Source organism: Nicotiana tabacum, chromosome 24, assembly GCF_000715075.1.
Source record: "Nicotiana tabacum cultivar K326 chromosome 24, ASM71507v2, whole genome shotgun sequence".
NCBI classification, from domain to species: Eukaryota; Viridiplantae; Streptophyta; class Magnoliopsida; order Solanales; family Solanaceae; genus Nicotiana; species Nicotiana tabacum.
In genome coordinates, this window is record NC_134103.1 from 19,505,900 (window position 1) to 19,524,690 (window position 18,791).

The 18,791-nt window shown below is 39.5% G+C and overlaps 1 protein-coding gene across 1 annotated transcript; it reads left to right on the forward strand.

Annotated features, from left to right (window-relative positions):
• The first annotated feature begins 441 nt into the window (after window positions 1–441).
• Window positions 442–17,415, forward strand: LOC107806942 (DEAD-box ATP-dependent RNA helicase 10-like). The gene is made up of 7 exons (XM_075248254.1): window positions 442–555; window positions 1,127–1,285; window positions 2,511–2,634; window positions 2,720–3,067; window positions 14,864–16,575; window positions 17,094–17,135; window positions 17,223–17,415. Exons 2-4 carry the CDS (start codon window positions 1,150–1,152, stop codon window positions 2,745–2,747), a joined length of 288 nt encoding a protein of 95 aa, XP_075104355.1. The 5' UTR covers window positions 442–555; window positions 1,127–1,149; the 3' UTR covers window positions 2,748–3,067; window positions 14,864–16,575; window positions 17,094–17,135; window positions 17,223–17,415.
• Window positions 17,416–18,791: the final 1,376 nt, after the last annotated feature.

The window sequence follows — 18,791 nt, forward strand, 5'->3', positions numbered from 1 at the left end:
GTAAATATGATGGAAATAATTTAGTTTCAGTAGGAGTAACATAATAGATTTGAGAAATTAGGATTTTGAGTTTAATTACTTATTGACTCGTAATTATTCTCATAATTCCGAGGCCCAAGGAAAAACTTAATGCTTTATTATTTTTAAATTTAATATATAAATATATTTTTCACATGTAAATTTATTCGGTACGGTTCAATATTTTTCTTTTTATTTTTATAAAATAAAAAACCCACCCTAATTAACGGTGCAATTATAAATTTATATAAAAATATATAATTTTATTAAAAGAACCCTAAAAATCGATCAAATAGGATACTTTTTAGTTTATTTTTTAATATCTATTGACAATCCGTCAAGACTGTGTGAAAATTGTTACTCTATATTTTGAAAGGAAAATATATAGTCTGTTTGCTATTGTTGGAACCCAAATTTGAATCTATTTCTATTTCTTTCCTACAACTTCAAAGGGAAAAATTAAAAGTAAACAGGGCACCTTCTAGTTGGAGTACACAAACTGAAGAACACCACTGCCGAATTCAGACGCCCTTCGAGGTACCTTTTTCTCCTTTTCTACTTTTATTTTCCTTTCTTTTCGTGTTATTTATGGCTGTGATTAATGAAGACTTACAGTGAATTGTTATTTGTTAATATGTTGTTGAGTTATACACGAGATAAATTTTGTCCATTAAATGGTACAATTCATCTTTCTTATCTTAGGTGACTTCACATTGGATTGTTTTTTTTTTCTCAAATAAAAAAAGTAACTTTACATTGGATTGTAAATGCCTTTGAATGAGCTATTTGATAATCATAGATGGCTTAGATAAAGTATGAGAGTTACAAACTTTATCAATAAGTTAATATTGCATATATTTTTCTTCATAAGTTATTTTTTTCATCTTCCCAATAAATTTGCTGCTTTGAGTATTGAAAAGTTGAAGGGAAATATCCAGAGTCGATTTCTGTGAGAGATTGTTTATTTGTCTTTGGAAAATAAAGAGGATTATTAAATGGACTAGAATAAAAAGAAAGAAATTGGGAGAAAGATTACTTTTCGGTTTGCTTTAAGTCCCTTTTCAGTAATGTGATTCAGTTTGTTGATTTGAAGTTACTATCTTAATAGAATCTACTGTGGAGAACCACTAAATGGAAGAATTCAAAGAGGAAGCGAAGTCTTTCAAAGAATTGGTAGTTTCTGATCAACTGATTGAGGCTTGTGATAATTTGGGTTGGAAAACTCCTTCTAAAATACAAGCTGAAGCTATTCCTCATGCCTTTAAAGGTTTTTTCAATCTTCCCTTCTTTATGTTTTTCATCTTTTCCTTTGCGTATGTTCTACTGTTTCTTGCTTATATTTTACCTGTTTTCTCCTTATAAATATGATGTTTCGAGTGGATTTAAGCTATGTGCTAATAATTAAAATAGGTTTAAAATTCTAAGCTGATTATGCTAGTGTATTTTAGGTATGTTTTGGGTTGTGGGGTTGAAACTTCTACTATCCTATTTTGCCCGTGGTAGCAAAACATCTGAAGACATGATTTTGTGAAAGCCATTGTTTGAGAAGTACTGGAAAATTCTAGATTTATGATAATAGAGAAGTGCGGAATAGAGACATAACGTTTTGTTGTAGAGCAAATTTATGGAGAGAGGTAATTAAGTGTTGGGATGAGTTGTGAACTAGGAATCTTCCTTTTTCTGGCTATTGGGAGGGTGTAGATTCAGATTGTTATAAATTAAAGGGTAACTTTTTAAAATGTTAAACACTAGTCCTGGGGAGAGGGGAGGTCTGATAAAATACTTGTCATTAGGGATAGAGAATTAGTTTCTGGATACAATGGTATTGTAGGCAGGGCATATTCAAATCTAGATAACAACAGCTTTATGCAATTGCCTCAAGTGATGGTATTTGATACAATCTAGTGTCATGAAATAGAATATTTTTGAACTATAAATTCTTTATGAACTTGAAAATTTGGAATGGCTAGGGGAAAAGTAACGTGGGTTTCCTGTAAGGTCCTTATATGACTCATAGCTGGTCAGAAACCATATGCTTGTACAACGTAAATTTTCCACTAAGTTATAAAATATAATGTTGCATTTGAGGGACGTTTGGTGGACCATGCAAAATGCAGTCAAGCAAATTATGTGAGTGCTGCTAATAAACTAGTAGTGGGGGGTGAGCTTTGGGTAGTGATTCCACATACATTGAAGTGGAAAATTTGGAGAGAGAGAGAGAGAGAGAGAGAGAGAGAGAGAGAGAGAGAGGAGGGAGATCCTTTGGCAGCATAGAGTTCATTTCCGAAATTGCTGGCATCATACATTTTCTTATCTATCATTGGACTTTGAAGCACTCAAAAGTATTCCAATTTGTATACTTGATTGGAAGACCTTTCTAAAGAACATTATTTGTATTTTGATCCTTTTTTATTATTTGAACCTTTTGTATATCATCCTCTATTTGGTGAAAGTATTTTTTTTATAAACTGTTTGATTGGGTTTTGTTCTAGGCAAAGACTTAATTGGTTTGGCTCAAACGGGTTCTGGAAAGACTGAAGATTTTGCAATTCCTATACTGCAAGCCCTATTAGATTCTCCGCATGCCTTTTTTGCCTGCGTTCTCTCTCCAATGAGGTCCCTTATTCGTTTGATTACTTGTCTTATTTTGTAGAAGCTCTTTGGTGATTTAATCTCCAACTTTTTTCTTTGTGCATTGCAGAGAGCTTGCGATTCAAATTGCTGAATAGTTTGAAGCTTTAAGATCCGGTGTTGGAGTAAAATGTGCAGTGGTGACTAAGTCATATTTACATGCATGAACATCTCATTTTCACCTTCAAATGTAATCCAAAGGGTTGATAACCACTTGTTAGACAATGGTATTTGTAGCGACGTGTCTGTAGAACAGGGAGACCGTGTCAGAGTTGAAACAGTCATATATGACGGTTGACATTGGCATTCAGCCAGACGTTGTTTTGTTAAATGATTGCTTGTAATTGTTTCACAGCTGGTTAGAGGGATAGGTCCAGTACAACAGAGCATCGCCCTTGGGAAACAGCCTCACATTGTTGTAAGTATTGATATCTAGTACCACATTTTTGTGTCTCTTGTGAAGATGAAGCAAGTAGAGATAGAGTTACAAATGGTAAAATCTCTTTTCCAAAAGATATATTATAAGGCAATACTATACGAGGCAGAGTTGGTGGTGTAATATAAACTTGACCTTTTCAAAAAAAGAGTTGGTAGTCCGGTGCACTAAGCTCCCGCTATGCGCGGGGTCCGAGGGATGGCCTTAAAAAAAAGAGTTGGTGGTGTAATATTGATACATCGGTGCATGTTTAGGGGACAAACAGAGGAGTACCGGCTGCAGTTTACCTCTGATGTTGTTGCTTCAATATACCAACCCTGCCTTGACTAAGCATGTCAGGTCACAGTAGCCTCATGCCATTATTTGAACCGTGCAGTTAGCTTCATAAGCTTGTGATGTCTCCTCTAAATAATTTAGGGGGTCATCTATTTTTTTTTTAGCTGTATAAAATATTCCAGACTAGATGTCAAATAGTTAGTTACCTACCTATCCAAAAAAGGTCGGTCACCTTGCCCCACATGTTTGAAAATGCATTCTCTTCTCAGCCTTTTGTTAAAGTTGTTGCCTATGTTTTGCGAGAAGGGCTCCTAATTCTGCTATCCAGGCCTTTACTGGATGCTAGCTGCTTTTTCTTCTTAGATTATCTGATAGGAAATGTGCTTATGTGTTGACTTTGCAAAATGCCTTGGCTTATACAGAAGTCCTTTATGAACGATTACTATCCATACCTCTTTTGTAAGAGGTACTTGATTGTTGTAAAAGGTTGATGATGAATCCTTTTAGCAATCTAAGCAAAAACAAAATTGGTGTACCATTGGCCTTGCCTTGGCAAAGCTTTTTGTTCAGTCTAAACAATGTTCATTTTGCACCACGCCACATCCTAGGATTGTAAGACCAGTGACCTTTTTCCTTATGAGAGGCTCAAATCTACCCGAAAGCTCATGTTATAGAAGTCTTTAGCGGATGTAATAGATTGTCGGCTATTAAGTGAGTGGAAGTAGTATAATATCAACTATTAAGCGTACTGAGATGGGTAACTGTAACGACCCAGCCGGTCGTTTTGAATATTATAACCTCGTTCCCCCATTTATTGCTCAATTTATACCTTGAAATATATTTATGACTTATCGAGTTAGTTGGTTCGGGTTCGGAAGGAGTTCAGAATGAAATGAGACACTTAATCTCATAATTGAAAATTTTAAGTTAGAAAAGTGGACCAGATATGTACCTATGTGTAAATAACATTGGATTTAAATTTTGATGATTCCAATAGCTTCGTATGGTAATTTTGGACTTAAGAGCGTGTCCGAAAAACTTTTTGGAGGTCCGTAGAGGAATTAGGCTTCAAATGCAGAAAGTTAATTTTTTATAAAGTTTGACCGGGGGGTTGACTTTCTGATATCGGAGTCGAAATTCGATTCTGAAAATTTTAATAGGTCTGTTATATCATTTATGACTGGTGTGCAAAATTTGAGGTCAATCGGACGTGATTTGATAGGTTTCGGCATTGTTTGTAGAAATAAAAAGTTTCAAAGTTCAATAGGCTTGAATTGGGGCGTAATTCATGGTTTTAGCATTATTTGATGTGATTTGAGGATTCGATTGAGTTCGTATGGTGTTTTAGGACTTGTTGGTATATTTGGTTGAGGTCCCTGGGGCCTCAAGTGAGTTTCGGATGGTTAACAGATCAAAAATTGAACTACAACAGCTGCTGCAATTTCCTTATGTTGGACATTTCTTCTGCCAGAATCGATCCCATAACATCGAGCCCAGAATAGAGCCCAGAAAATCGAGCCCAGAATCGAGCCCAAATAAATTGAGCCCAAAAAACTCGAGCCTAGAATCGAGCCCAAAATCAAGGACGATCGAGCCCAGGGTCGTGGGCCACGATCGAAGGCAGGGTCGAGGATCAGGCTCGAAGCCACGATCGAATGCAGGGTTGAGGATAAGGCTCGAAGCCATGATTGAGCCCAGGGTCGAGAGTCACGATCGAAGGCAGGGTTGAAGACCAGGGTCGAGAGCCATGATCGAGGGCCAGGATCGAGGGTCAGAATCGAGGCCTAGGATCGAGGAGCATGATCAAGACCCAGGATCGAGACCCAGGATTGAGGACCTCGATCGAAGGCCAAGATCAAGGCAAAACCGAGGCAGTCTGGGCAGAATTATAAAAATAGAGACTTCGTCCCATTCACCATTTTTGATAAATTGGAGCTTGAGGAGTGGAGAGTTTTGATATATTTTCAAGGAAAGCTTGAGGTAAGTCCCTTGTGATCATTTCTACCCTATTATATTGAATTATCATCGAATAATCCGACTAGATTACATGATTTTGAGGTGTAAATCGGAGATTGGAATTTAGAAATTTAGAAATAAGATTTGTAGATTTGAGGGTCGAGTTGAGGTCAGAATTTGGTAAAATTGGTATGGGTAGACTCGTGGTTGAATGGGATTTTGTATTTTATAACTTTTGTCGAGTTCCGAGACGTGGGCCCTACGGGCGAATGTTGAGCTAAAATTCGGATATTTATGAAAAAATTAGCATTTCCTTATGGAATTAATTCCAATAAATTTTGTTGACTAAAATGAATTATTTGTGACAAGATTCGAGGCATTCGTAGGCCGATTTGCAAGGCAAAGGCATAGCAGAGTAAAGAATTTCACGCTTTGAGGTAAGTAATAGTTTTAAATCTGATCCTGAGTGTATTAAACCACAGATTTTGGTATCATGTGATTATTTTGGAGATGACGCACATGCTAGGTGACGGGCGTGTGGGTATGCACCGAGGGCATTGTGACTTGGTCCGTCCCCGAAAAACTGTAAAGTTGAATAATTTGTTGTTAGCTATATGCTCTCTATGTGTTGATAAGATTTGATTGTAAATCATGTTAGAAATCATGCTTATGCTTATGCCCGAGAGACTGGAGAGATTTATGACTGAGAGAGGCCGAGGGCCTTATTGTGAGATATTGATATCATAGCACGTGAGTTGTCCGTGCAACACGTGAGTTGGCCGTGCAACACGTGAGTTGGCCGTGCAGATCCTTATATTATACTATAGCACGTGCGTTGGCCGTGCGGATCCAGATATTTATATTAAGGCACATGAGTTGTCCGTGCAGATTATAGCGCTTGGGCTATAGGAGCCTCTCCGGAGTCTATACACCTCCAGTGAGCGCGGGTACCCATTGAGAGTGAGTGATGAGGGCTGGGAGCCCAGGGAGTGATGAGGGCTGGGAGCCCAATGAGTGATTGTTGTCCTAAGATGTTGTACTTGATTTTCATTTGTTGTTGCACTTAGTTGCTATCTGTCATTATTGTGAAATCTCTGAAAGAATTTGATATACGGATTACATGAACATGAACTGTATAAAATAATTGATTTGACATTAAACTGCTTGATTTGATAGCATGTCTATTCTTTGCTAGAATTACTGGAAATAAACCATAACCATGTAACTCGTTACTATCTTCAGTTCCTTATTTATTATTGTTACTTGCTGATTTGGTTGTACTCATACTACACACTACACTTCGCGTGTAGATCCAGGTGTTCCCGGACATAGCGAGTTTTGATTATTTCACACAGTTGATTTTTTGGAGATTCTGAGATAGCTGCCATATTTCGCAGACCTTGCCTCTCCTTCCCTATCTCCTTATTTACTATATTTGGTCTCAGACTGTTACAGACCATATTTTTCAGACTTGTATTCAAAATTGGATACTCATGTACTCAGTGACACCAGGTTTTGGGAGTGGTTGTATCAGTAATTGTAAGATTTGTGGATGTTATTTAAATATTATATTTTCAGACTTGAAAGAAGTTGTGGTTCATTGAGATTACGGCTTGTCTAGTATTGAGATAGGCGCCATCACGACTGGTTAGAATTTTGGGTCGTGACAAGTTGGTATAAGAGCCTAGGTTACGTAGGTCTCATGAGTCATGAGCAGGTTTAGTAGAGTCTTGCGGATCGGTACGGAGACGTCTGTAAATATCTTCAAGAAGCTGCGGAACCCTTAGGAAAATTTCACTTTCTTGTATTCTGTTGTGCGAATTTGTTGATTCTGAAAAATAAATTTCTGCTATTCTATTCTCTCACAGATGGTGAAGACACGTACTACCGGATCGGATGGTCATCCACCAGTGCCACCAGTTAGGGCAGCGAGAAGCCGTTGCCGCGAGAGGCCGGTGCCGTGGTAGAGGCCGATGCCGAGGTAGAGGTCGAGGTGTAGCTCGTACCACAGTTGGACCCGCACCTGTAGTACCACCAATTGCTCTAGGTCAGGAGAAAATTCCATATATAGCTGAGCTGACAGGATCAGCTCAGGCACCAGCTGTGCCCATTGAGATTGCATGCATTTAAGAGACTTTGGTCCAGATATTGGCAGCCTACACTAGTCTTGCTCAGGTGGTTTCGGCTTAGGCCGCACCTGTCGCTTCTCAGGCTGGGGGAGGTACTTATACCCCTGTTTCCCATACTCCAAACCAGGTAGTACAGGGACTTCAGATACCGGGAGCGCTCCCAGCCCAGCCGGTTACAGCTACTCAGGCCCCGGTAGTTCCTGTTATGGCAGACGATGAGCAGAGGAGACTTGAGAGATTTGAGAGGCTTCGGCCTCCACCATTTAGCGGTACTGAGTTAGAGGATGCTCAGGATTTTCTGGATAAGTGCCAACGGATGCTTCGGACAACATATATTCTGGAGACTAGTGGGGTCTCATTCACTACTTTTCAGTTTTCTGGGGCTGCACTCAGATGGTGGGAGACTTACGAGAGGCGTAGGCCTGTTGGCGCAGCACCCCCTACTTGGCATCAGTTCTCCGTGGTCTTTTTGGAGAAGTCCTGCACATGCATTTTGAGCTGCTTCGCCAGGGTGATATGTCCGTGACGCTGTACGAGATGAGATTTTCTGAGTTGGCTCGTCACGCAGTCTGGTTGGTTCCCACTGATAGGGAGAGGATTATGAGATTCATTGATGGCCTCACATATCAGCTGCGGTTACTTATGACTAGGGAGAGAGTATCTGGTGCTACTTTTGATGAGGTAGTGGACATTGCTCGACAGATAGAGATGGTTCGTAGCCATGAATATGGAGAGAGAGAGGCTAAGAGGCCTCGTGGTCCACGTGATTACAACAGTGTTCCTTCAGGGGGTCAGTTTCACCGAGGTAGGGGTCGTTCTTACAGACACGCTTAGACGGGTCATCCAGCTCATCGTGGTGCATCAGCTAGCCATAGTTCTTACAGTGCTACACTCAGGCCAGTCTTCATTCAGTGCACTACCAGCGCAGAGTTCTCATCATGCCTCATCTGCACAGGCCTCTGAAGTTCATTCCTCGGGTTATCAGGAGCAGCAGTTCCGTCAGAGGAGGGGTTGTTTCGAGTGCGAAGAATTTGATCATTTTAAGAGAGAGTGTTCTAGGCTGTTGAGTGGGGTTTCACAGTAGAGTTCTCAACCTACGGCACCAACACCAGCAGTTACACCACCCGCCCTGCCATCTCGGGGTGGGGGTCAGGTAGCTAGGGGTCGCCCAATCAGGTGGCGGGCATGCTCGATTTTATGCTTTTCCTGCCAGGTCAGATGATGTTGCCTCCGACGCAGTGATCACGTGTATTGTTTCAGTGTGCCACAGGGAGTCTTCTATATTATTTGACCCTAGTTTCACTTATTGTATCATCATATTTTGCTCATTATCTGGATATGCCCTGTAAGTCCTTAGTTTCACCTGTTTGTGTATCTACACCGGTGGGCGATATTATTACTGTGGATCGTGTGTATCGGTCGTGTGTAGTAACTATTGGGGAACTGGAGTCTAGAGTTGATCTCTTATTACTCGGTATGGTTGATTTTGATGTAATCCTGGGTATGGATTGGTTATCTCCATGTCATGCTATTCTGTACTGTCATGCAAAAATCCTGATATTGACAATGCCGGGGTTGCCAAAGGTTGAATGGAAGGGTTCTCTAGATCTTGTTCCTAGCAAGGTAATTTCTTATTTGAAGGCTCAACGTATGGTTCGAAAGGGATGCTTGTCATATCTGGCCTTTGTGAGAGATGTTGATGCAGATACTCCTATTATTGATTCAGTACCGGTGGTGCGAGACTTTCCGGATGTATTTCCTGCAGACCTGCCATGTATGCCACTCGACAGGGATATTGATTTCGGTATTGACTTGGTACAGGGCACTCAGCCTATTTCTATACCTCTGTATTGTATGACACCAGTTGAGTTAAAAGAACTGAAAGAGCAACTTCAGGAGCTCCTTGAAAAAGGGTTTATTAGTCCTAGTGTGTCGCCTTAGGGTGCACCAGTTCTGTTTGTGAAAAAGAAAGATGGTACTATGCGGATGTGCATTGATTACAGGCAGTTGAACAAAGTTACAATCAAGAATAAATATCCATTGTCGCGTATTGATGATTTATTTGACCAGCTTCAGGGAGCGAGGGTGTTCTCCAAAATTGATTTGAGGTCTGGGTATCACCAATTAAAGATTCAGGATTCGGATATTCTAAAGACGACATTTAGGACTCGTTATGGCCACTATGAATTTCTTGTGATATCTTTTGGGCTAACCAATGCCCCAACAACATTTATGCATTTAATGAATGTGTATTTCAGCCATATCTTGATTTATTTGTCGTGGTATTCATTGATGATATTCTGGTGTACTCACGTATCCAGGAGGAGCATGCAAACCACTTGGGTATTGTATTACAGAGGCTGAGAGAGGAGAAACTTTATGCCAAATTCTCTAAGTGTGAGTTCTGGCTTAATTCGGTGGAATTCTTGGAAAATATAGTGTACAGTGACGGAATTAAGGCGGATCCGAAGAAAATAGAGGAAGTTCAGAATTGGCCCAGACCATCCTCAGTTACTGAGATTCAGAGTTTTCTCGGCTTGGCCGGTTATTATCATCGTTTCGTGGAGGGTTTCTTATCTATTACTTCGCCTATGTCTAAATTGACCCAGAAAGGTGCTCCGTTCAGGTGGTCGGATGAATGTGAAGAGAGCTTTCAGAAGCTCAAGACAACTTTGACTACAGCTCCAGTATTGGTGTTGCCTACAGGTTCAGAGTCTTATACTGTGTATTGTGACGCGTCACGTATTGGTCTCGGCACTGTACTTATGCAAGACGGTAGGGTGATTGCCTATGCGTCCAGACAGTTAAAGGTATATGAGAAGAATTATCCAGTCCACGATCTTGAGTTAGCAGCTATTGTTCATGCCTTGAAAATTTGGCGGCATTACTTGTACGGTGTCCAGTGTGAGGTATATACCGATCATCGGAGTCTACAACATTTGTTTAAACAGAAGGATCTTAACTTGCGGCAATGAAGGTGGTTGGAGTTGCTTAAGGATTATGATATCACCATTCTCTATCATCCCGGAAAGGCCAATGTGGTGGCCGATGCCTTGAGTTGTAAGGCAGAGAGTTTGTACAGCTTAGCATACTTATCGATAGCAGAGAGGCCTTTAGCCTTGGAGGTTCAGGCCTTGACTAATCAGTTTGTTAGATTAGATGTTTCCGAGCCAAATCAAGTTTTGGCCTGTGTGGTTTCTCGTTCTTCTTTATATGATCGCATTAGAGAGCCCCAGTATGATGATCCACATCTGCTTGTCCTTAAGGACACGGTTCAGCACGATGATGCTGAGGAAGTCATTATTGGAGATGACAGTGCATTACGGATGCAGGGCAGGCTATGTGTACCTAATGTAGATGGTTTGCGTGAGCTGATTCTCTAGGAAGCTCACAGTTCGTGGTACTCTATTCATCCAGGCGCCGCGAAGATGTATAAGGATTTGAGGCAACACTATTGGTGGAGGCGGATGAAGAAAGATATAGTTGGGTTTGTATCTCGGTGTTTAAATTGTCAGCAGGTAAAGTAAGAGCATCAGAGACCGGGTGGATTGCTAAAGAGACTTGAAATTCTAGAGTGGAAGTGGGAGCCTATTACCATGGACTTCGTAGTTGGACTACCACGGACTTTGAGAAAGTTTGATGCTGTTTGGGTGATAGTAGATCGGTTGACCAAATATGCGCATTTTATTCCAGCCGGTACTAATTATTCTTCGGAGCGGTTGGCTGGGATTTATATTCACGAGATTGTTTGCCTACACGGTGTGCCGGTGTCAATTATTTCAGATCGGGATACGCAGTTTACCTCACAATTTTAGAGGGCAGTGCAATGAGAATTGGGCACATAGGTTCAGTTGAGTACAACATTTCACCCTCAGACGGACGGACAGTCCGAGCGCACTATTCTACGCGCTTGTGTCATTGGTTTTGGGGGTTCATGGGATCAATTTCTGCCACTCGCAGAGTTTGCTTACAATAATAGCTACCAGTCCAACATTTAGATGGCTCCGTATGAAGCTTTATATAGGAGGCAGTGTCGGTCTCCGGTGGGTTGGTTTTAGCATGGTGAGGTTAGACTATTGGGTACTGACTTGGTTCAGGATGCTTTAGAGAAGGTCAAAGTAATTCAGGAATGGCTTCGCACTGCACAATCTAGACAGAAGAGTTGTGCCGACAGGAAGGTTCGTGATGTTGTTCACATGGTTGAGCAGAAGGTTCTGCTCAAGATTTCACCGATGAAGGGTGTATTGAGGTTCGGGAAAAAAGGGCAAGTTGAGCTCTCAGTATATTGGGCTTTTTGAGATACTTAAGAAAATTGGGGAGGTGGCTTATGAACTAGCTTTGCTACCTAGTCTATCAGGTGTTCATCCAGTGTTCCATGTATCCATGCTCCGAAAGTATGTCGGGGATCCGTCTTATATTCTGGATTTCAGTACAGTACAACTGGACGGTAATTTGACTTATGATGTGGAGCCGGTGGCTATTTTAGACCGGCAAGTTCGAAAGCTGAGGTCAAAGAGAATAGCATCAGTGAAGGTGCAATGGAGATGTCAGTCAGCCGGAGAAGCTACTTGGGAGATTGAGAAGGAGATGCAGAGCAAATATTCACACTTATTTGAGACACCAGATATTATTCTAAACCCGTTCGAGGCCGAACGTTTGTTTAAGAGGGGGAGAATATAAAGACCCGGCCGGTTATTTTGAATATTATAACCCCGTTCCCCCATTTATTGCTCAATGTATGCCTTGCAATTGATTTATGACTTATTGGGTTAGTTGGTTCGGGTTCGGAAGGAATTCAGAATGAAATGAGACACTTAGTTTCATAATTGAAAAATTTAAGTTAGCAAAATGGACCGGATATGGACCTATGAGTAAGTGACCTCAGATTTGAATTTTGATGATTCCAATAGCTCCATATGGTTATTTTGGACTTAAGGCGTGTCCGGAAAAATATTTGGAGGTCCGTAGAGGAATTAGGCTTGAAATGCCGAAAGTTAAATTTTTTGAAAGTTTGACCGGGGGGTTGACTTTTTGATATCGGGGTCAAAATACGATTCTAAAATTTTTAATAAGTCTGTTATATAATTTATGACTGGTGTACAAATTTTGAGGTCAATCGGACGTGATTTGATAGGTTTCAGCGTTGTTTGTAAAAATAGAAAGTTTCAAAGTTCAATAGGCTTGAATTGGTGCGTAATTCATGGTTTTAGCGTTGTTTGAGGTGATTTGAGGATTCGACTGAGTTCGTATGATGTTTTAGGACTTGTTGGTATATTTGGTTGAGGTCCCGAGGGCCTCGGGTGAATTTCGGATAGTTAACGGATAAAAAATTGAACTACAACAGCTGCTGTAATTTTCTTTTGTTGGAAATTGCTTCTGCCAGAATCGAGCTCAGAAAATCAAGCCCAGAATCGAGCCCAAAAAAATCGAGCCCAAATAAATCGAGCCCAGAAAATCGACCCGAGAATCGAGCCCAAATAAATTGAGCCTAGAAAACTCGAGCCCAGAATTGAGCCCAGAATCAAGGACGATCGAGCCCAGGGTCAAGGACGATCGAGCCCAGGGTCGTGGGCCACGATCGAATGCAGGGTTGAGGATCAGGCTCGAAGCCACGATCGAATGCAGGGTTGAGGATCAGGCTCGAAGCCATGATCGAGCCAAGGTCGAGGGCCACGATCGAAGGCAGGGTTGAAGACCAGGGTCGAGAGCCATGATCGAGGGTCAGAATCGAGGCCTAGGATCGAGGAACAGGATCAAGACCCAGGATTGAGGACCTCGATCGAAGGCCAAGATCAAGGCAAAACCGAGGCAGTCTGGGCAGAATTATAAAAATAGGGACTTCGTCCCATTCACCATTTTTGACAAATTGGAGCTTGATGAGAGGCGATTTTTGATATATTTTCAAGGAAAGCTTGAGGTAAGTCCCTTGTGATCATTTCTACCCCATTATATTGAATTATCATCGAATAATCCGACTAGATTACATGATTTTGAGGTGTAAATCGGAGATTGAAATTTAGAAATTTGGAAATAAGATTTGTAGATTTGAGGGTCGAGTTGAGGTCAGCATTTGGTAAAATTGGTATGGGTAGACTCGTGGTTGAATGGTATTTTGTATTTTATAACTTTTGTCGAGTTCCGAGATGTGGGCCCCACGGGCGAATTTTGAGCTAAAATTCGGATATTTATGGAAAAATTAGTATTTTCTTATGGAATTAATTCCAATAAATTTTGTTGACTGAAATAAATTATTTATGACAAGATTCGAGGCATTCGGATGCCGATTTGCAAGGCAAAGGCATAGTAGAGTAAAGAATTTCACGCTCTGAGATAACTAATAGTTTTAAATCTGGTCCTGGGTGTATTAAACTACGGATTTTGGCATCATGTGATTATTTTGGAGATGACGCACATGCTGGGTGACGGGCGTGTGGGTATGCACCGAGGGCATTGTGACTTGGTCCGTCCCCGAAAAACTGTAAAGTTGATTAATTTGTTGTTAGCTATATGCTCTCTATGTGTTGATAAGATTTGATTGTAAATCATGTTAAAAATCAAGCTTAGGCTATGCAATAGTAGTGTTGGGACCCACAGAGGTCGCGTACTTATTGAATTACCTGCTAAATGCTATATGTACTCAGTCTCAGTTTTTACTTGCACATTTTATCTCAGTCTCTATTATTATTATTGATACATCATATCATTGTTGTTTGGGCTGATTTCATGATTAATGAGAGCCCGAGAGACTGGAGAGATTTATGACTGAGAGAGACCGAGGGCCTGATTGTAAGATATTGGTATCATAGCGCGTGAGTTGTCTGTGCAACACGTGAGTTGGCCGTGCAGATCCTTATATTATACTATAGCACGTGAGTTGGCCGTGCGTATTCTTATATTTTTATATTATACTATAGCACGTGAGTTGGTCATGCAACACGTAAGTTGGCCGTGCTGATCCAGATATTTATATTATGGAACGTGAGTTGTCCGTGCAAATTATAGCGTTTGGGCTGTAGGAGCCCCTCCGGATTTTGTACACCCCCAGTGAGCACGAGTACCCATTGAGAGTGAGTGATAAGGGCCGAGAGCCCAGAGAGTGATGAGGGCTGAGAGCCCAGTGAGTGATTGTTGTCCTAAGAGGTTGTACTTGATTTTCATTTGTTGTTGCACTTAGTTGCTATCTGTCATTGTTATGAAATCTCTGAAAGATTTTGATATACGGATTACACGAACATGAACTGTATAAAAAAATTGATTTGACATTAAATTGCCAGATTTGATAGCATGTCTATTCTTTGCTGGAATTACTAGAAATGAACCATAACTGTGTAGCTCGTTACTATCTTCAGTTTCTTATTTATTATTGTTACTTGCTGAGTTGGTTGTACTCATACTACACCCTGCACTTTGTGTGCAGATCAAGGTGTTTCCGGACATAGCGGGTGTTGATTCTTTCACACAGTTTGTTTTTTCGGAGATTCTGAGGTAGTTGCCGTATTTCGTAGACCTTGCCTCTCCTTACCTATCTCTTTATTTACTATATTTGGTCTCAGACTATTACAGACCGTATTTTTCAGACTTGTATTCATAATTAGATGCTTATGTACTCAGTGACACCAGGTTTTGGGAGTGGTTGTATCTGTAATTGTAAGATTTGTGGATGTTATTTAAATATTATATTTTCAGACTTGAAAGAAGTTGTGGTTCATTGAGATTATGGCTTGCCTAGTATTGAGAAAGGCGCCATCACGACTGGTTAAAATTTTGGGTCATGACAGTAACCATTCCTACTTGTATATGGTGGACTATTTGGAGGGAAAGAAATTAGATCCTTTTTTGAACGAAAAAGGAGAATATTTACAAATTGCAACAACCTTTTCTGTTAATGTTTTGGTTCAAGTTAAAAAATGTACATGATATTGATAGTTTACTAGATTTCTTCAATCAGCGGACATGTTTGTGCAGTCAGAGACTCTGTTTTTGTGAGGTTCCTGATGTATCATTATGCATCATCTTGATGCAACTTACTAATACAATTCTTGGTTACCTAACAAAGAAAACTTCTAACTGTACTCGTCAATTGTTTTGCTGGTTTATTTTCAACATGCAAACATCTATTCTGTTGCCTTGTCAGCAAAAGTTTAGTAAGCCATGTGGACGACTTGTTACACTAGATTTGCTAAAGCTATTGTATGTTGTTACACATTTTTAATATGCTTAATCTCTGACATTTGTTTGAGTGCTCATTTGGATGCTTTGGCAACACCTGGTTGGCTACTGGATCATCTTGCCACTACTAAAGGGTTTTCTCTTCATACGATAAAGTACTTGGTAGGTTTGTCCATTGAGTCTTATGCTGAAAATCTCCAGAGATGTTCTCGTTCTGCTTGTTTATGTACTCTTTTTGTTTTCTTTTGTATGAAAACCCAAAAGTGCAATGTTGATTCATGACATTTGGTTGAAGGATATGTTATTATGTCACTGTTGACATTAAAAGTGATATTTGTTGTATGTTCAAGGCTAGGCCTTTTGATGTTTGGCAAGTGATATGATTTCGAATGCCGTCTGGTCCATATTTCCCACAACGTGCATGCAGTATATCTCTTGTCAGAGGAGAAGCTGCTTGTCATTTTTTCCTGGCAGCATTGGTGTCTTTACTTTTTAACTTTCCAATATATTGAGCCGCAGAAAGCATGTGACTACATATGTACCCCTGAAACTTGCTTATCTCCATGTGGGTTGACAGTTAAATGCTTTAGGTGTGAATAATTGGACCAAGCAAGAAATTCATTAATTGAAGCAATATGTATCCAAAATAAAATGCAGTTCATTATATTCGATGAGAATAGTATTCAGACTTGTTTTAGAATTCAATCTTTTAATATCTTGATTTCCATTCGTAACCAAGTCTATGTTTCTTGAAAATATAAATATGTGTTTCACAACAAATTATTTTAGTTGGATAAGCATGCATGCGTATTCTGAGTCATGAACTTATACATGAAACATGTATTGGATGAGGCAGACATGCTGCTAGATGACGATTTTGAAAAGGCCCTTAATAAGATTTTGCATGCGATCCCTCATGATCGAAGGACTTACCTATTTTCTACTACAATGTCCAACAAGGTTAGCTTTCACGTGATTTATATGAATCCAATGTTAATCATAAATGGTTTATTCTCTGTGTGTGGATAATTTCTCTTTCTAGGTTCCGTTCTTAAGAGAAATTCCCTTCTCTGATGGAGGATAGGTATTTTTCATGAGTACTTGGGTAGAAAAAGTGCTTTCATGAAATTTTTCCTTTTTTATTTTCCAAATATCATATGCTCGGTCTGACATTTATATAAGAAGATACCGGAAAATGGAGGAGCGTTTTACTTGTTTTTCAACTTTTTCTCATATTGGCATGCAACTAATGATCAATAATCATTGTTATGGCAGTAGATGCACTTATTCTCTATATCGTAATAGCAATATGATTATTACATGAAATTGTCTGGGAAAGAAAAATGAGAAGGTGGGGTTGTTGTGAATGACAAGTTAATTTGCTCATGTTTTGCTTTTCTTTTTAAGGAATTTATTTTTATGCCTAATTTTTTGCATGGGAAGTCTGATTCTGAATATGTCTGTACATTGTACTACAGGTAAAGAAACTTGAGAGGGCTTGTTTGAGAAATCCTATTAAGGTACAAATATAACGAAGCCAATTTTTACCATATAATTTGTAGGTCGTCAAGAGTATTTTGCGTAACTTTGTTTATAATTTGTTTCAGATTGAAGCTGCATCTAAATATTCCACTGTTGATACACTGAAGCTGTAATTTCATTTTCTTCCTGCTAAGTATTAGGTTAGTTTTTTAGTGAAAAGTTTTTCTTTTAGGTTTGTTGGGAGAAAGCAAGCCAAGTGACAAGCATTGTATCCAGCAATTGGCTTATAATGATGTTCCATGTAAATTACATCTTGTTGCTGACAATCAATGAGTTTGAATTTATCTGCTTAAGTGCCGAAGGTGTTCAGAGAAAGTGTATTCTTACTACGGAACCCTATTTGTGTTGTTGTGCTCTCATAATAATCATCATTATATGGCTTAAGGATGTGGGAATTTTGACATTGTGAGACCACTAGAAAAAAAAATAATCACGCGGATAAAAGAGGGAAGAGACATGATCATAATGATTGTGCTGCTAACTAGTGTTACAAAGCAATAACTAAGATGACCGGTCACTCTTTACAAGATTCATGTTTGTACCTTTTCCCAAAGTATTAATCATGAAAGTCTAAGTAGTTGCATCTATTGATTATTTGAAGTGAACATAGTCCAACTGAGGCAAAGGTCAGCCCTCATAGAGGGCTTATCGCAGTTAAGAGTGCACCGACATACGCTGTTAAAAAAACTATATTCACACTTGGTCTCTTTTCTCTAAATATGTAAATAATCTAGCAAGTTACTGTATTCTTGGTCTCTGCTATTGGGTTTCACAGTTAATTCTTGGTTTTAGTTCTTGACCTTTTTGGACTTTTTATTCTCTGTTTCAGCTTAGTGTGTTTCCAAATTAATGCTTTGTGGTTTTGTATATATTTTTTTTAATCTTTTGCTTTGGTCAAATTTTGATCTTTTTGCTATATGAAGTTTATGCATGCATCTTAGTGTTTCTAAATTAGACATGTTTTATTATTAGTTTTGTTTCTGTTTAAGTTCAGTTTGAAATTGAACTGAAAGATTTTGACTGCAAATTGGACAATCTTGCAATAGTTAGTGTTGTTGAATCTGCTAAGCTAATTCATTAGTATGGTTCTACTTGCTGTCATTATTTCTTTTCATCGTTTCTTTAGCTCGAGGGTCTATCATAAACAGCCTCTCTACCCTTCCAGGGTAGGGTTAGGGCTGCGTACATCTTACTTTCTCCAGACCCATTTGTGGGAATTTACTAGGTTTGTTGTTGTTCCTATGAGGTTTCTCACACTTCTAGTCATGACAAATTGTTTCTTGTATTATTTTTTTTGATAAGTAATTAAAGATATTATAAATTTATGCACTAAGCCAGTACATCAGGCATAATTACAGGTTGTGCAAACCCTCTATTGTATCTAACGTTCCATATACATCATATTCAATTACCAGATTGCACCAAAAAGCTAATAAAAATACATCTTTGTTTAAGGCTGTGAATGTTTCTTGTTGTGCCTTCAAAAACTCTATTGTTTCTTTCAAGCCAGACAGTCCACCAAATGTCTTGAGGTTGGTATTCCAAGTTCTTAGAGATTTCTTGCTAATTTTCTCTCTGCTCCAACCTTACAAGAGCTCAACAATTGATTTTGGCATGATCCAACTCATGCCCAG